At 44.0% G+C, this 1,191-nt stretch overlaps 1 protein-coding gene across 1 annotated transcript in view; it reads right to left on the bottom strand.

Annotated features, from left to right (window-relative positions):
• Window positions 1-704: 704 nt before the first annotated feature.
• LOC113209150 (gastrula zinc finger protein XlCGF17.1-like) overlaps window positions 705-1,191 on the bottom strand; it is a 1,042-nt gene continuing 555 nt past the window's right edge. Inside the window, exon 2 of the mRNA XM_052276093.1 lies at window positions 705-1,188. Within this exon, the coding sequence (XP_052132053.1) occupies window positions 848-1,188 (341 nt within the window). The 3' untranslated portion in view covers window positions 705-847. The remainder of the gene's footprint in view (window positions 1,189-1,191) is intronic.

Here is a 1,191-nt window from a genome sequence, read left to right as displayed (position 1 = left end):
CCTCGTCGCGGACCTCGCCGCGTCCCCCCCCCCCCCCCCCCCCCCCCCCCGCCCCCCCCCCCCCCTCCCCAATGACAAAGGGGCTGCATGTAAGCATGCAAACGCTTTGCGTGTTCTCATAAGGGGAACAATGGCGCAGCATCCAGGTCACGCCGTGCTGTACCCGCGGCCAGCAAGGCCTGCACTCGCAGGAAACAGGGAGCACATCTTATAGTTACGTTGCGGGGTGGGGCCGGAAAAGGGAGTGTCAAGTCACCAATAAATCTCTATTTTCTTAGTTATTTTATGTTTTTAAAAATACGGCATAGACAGTCTGACAAAACTAAACAAAATTATAGCAAAAAACAGATTTTTTGTTTTCAGCTCAGCATTGTGAAACTTGTGAACGTCGTTGCCGAATTCTAACATACACGTCCCAAAGAGTTATTTAACGTTTCATGTTTGTTTGATTTTTAATGGAAGGCTATTTCTGGCTTTGTACACTACATTGAGAATCAGTAGAGTATCATTGAATGTCATGGGACAAAGAAGTAGAAAACTTGTTGCCGATTGAAGAATATTATATAAAATAAAGAAAAGAGTCTTTGACCCCAAGTATGTAAATAAAGTTACAAGGAATACACGTGAAAGAAAGTCAATCATCCTGTGTGGGTTAGATGTTCACACGACATGTTGTCTGCAAATTTCATGTTGCATACACAAAATTAGAAACCTTTTTCTCTGACCTTCGACGGTTCGGCAATGTCAACTCAGATACTTTTTTTTTAGAAAATTTCTTGTGACAATACATTAAGATCATCTTCGATATGGGTTCTATGATGTGCGCGTAGCCGAGCGTAGCTGTCAATTATGTAAGAAGAACCGTGTGGGTTAGAAGATGTGAGCGAAGATTACCAGGAGTCCTAAATTTCTTGTTGCACAGGGTACACTCAACAGGCTGTTCTCCTATGTGGGTTCGAAGATGAGCATGCAAGTCCTGACTTTGAGAAAATTTCTTGTTGCACACACTACACTCGAAAGGCTGTTCTCCGGTGTGGGTTCGAAGATGTGTGCGGAGATTAGTATTCTTCGCAAATTTCTTGTTGCACACACTACACTCAAAAGGCTGTTCTCCTGTGTGGGTTCGAAGATGTGTGCGGAGACAACTACTGCCTGCAAATTTCTTGTTGCACACACTACACTCAAAAGGCT

This window comes from Frankliniella occidentalis, unplaced genomic scaffold (assembly GCF_000697945.3).
Source record: "Frankliniella occidentalis isolate FOCC.00 unplaced genomic scaffold, Focc_3.1 Scaffold1630, whole genome shotgun sequence".
NCBI lineage: Eukaryota > Metazoa > Arthropoda > Insecta > Thysanoptera > Thripidae > Frankliniella > Frankliniella occidentalis.
The sequence above is the reverse complement of the archived record's forward strand: the minus strand, read 5'-3'. Positions and strand labels throughout refer to the sequence as shown.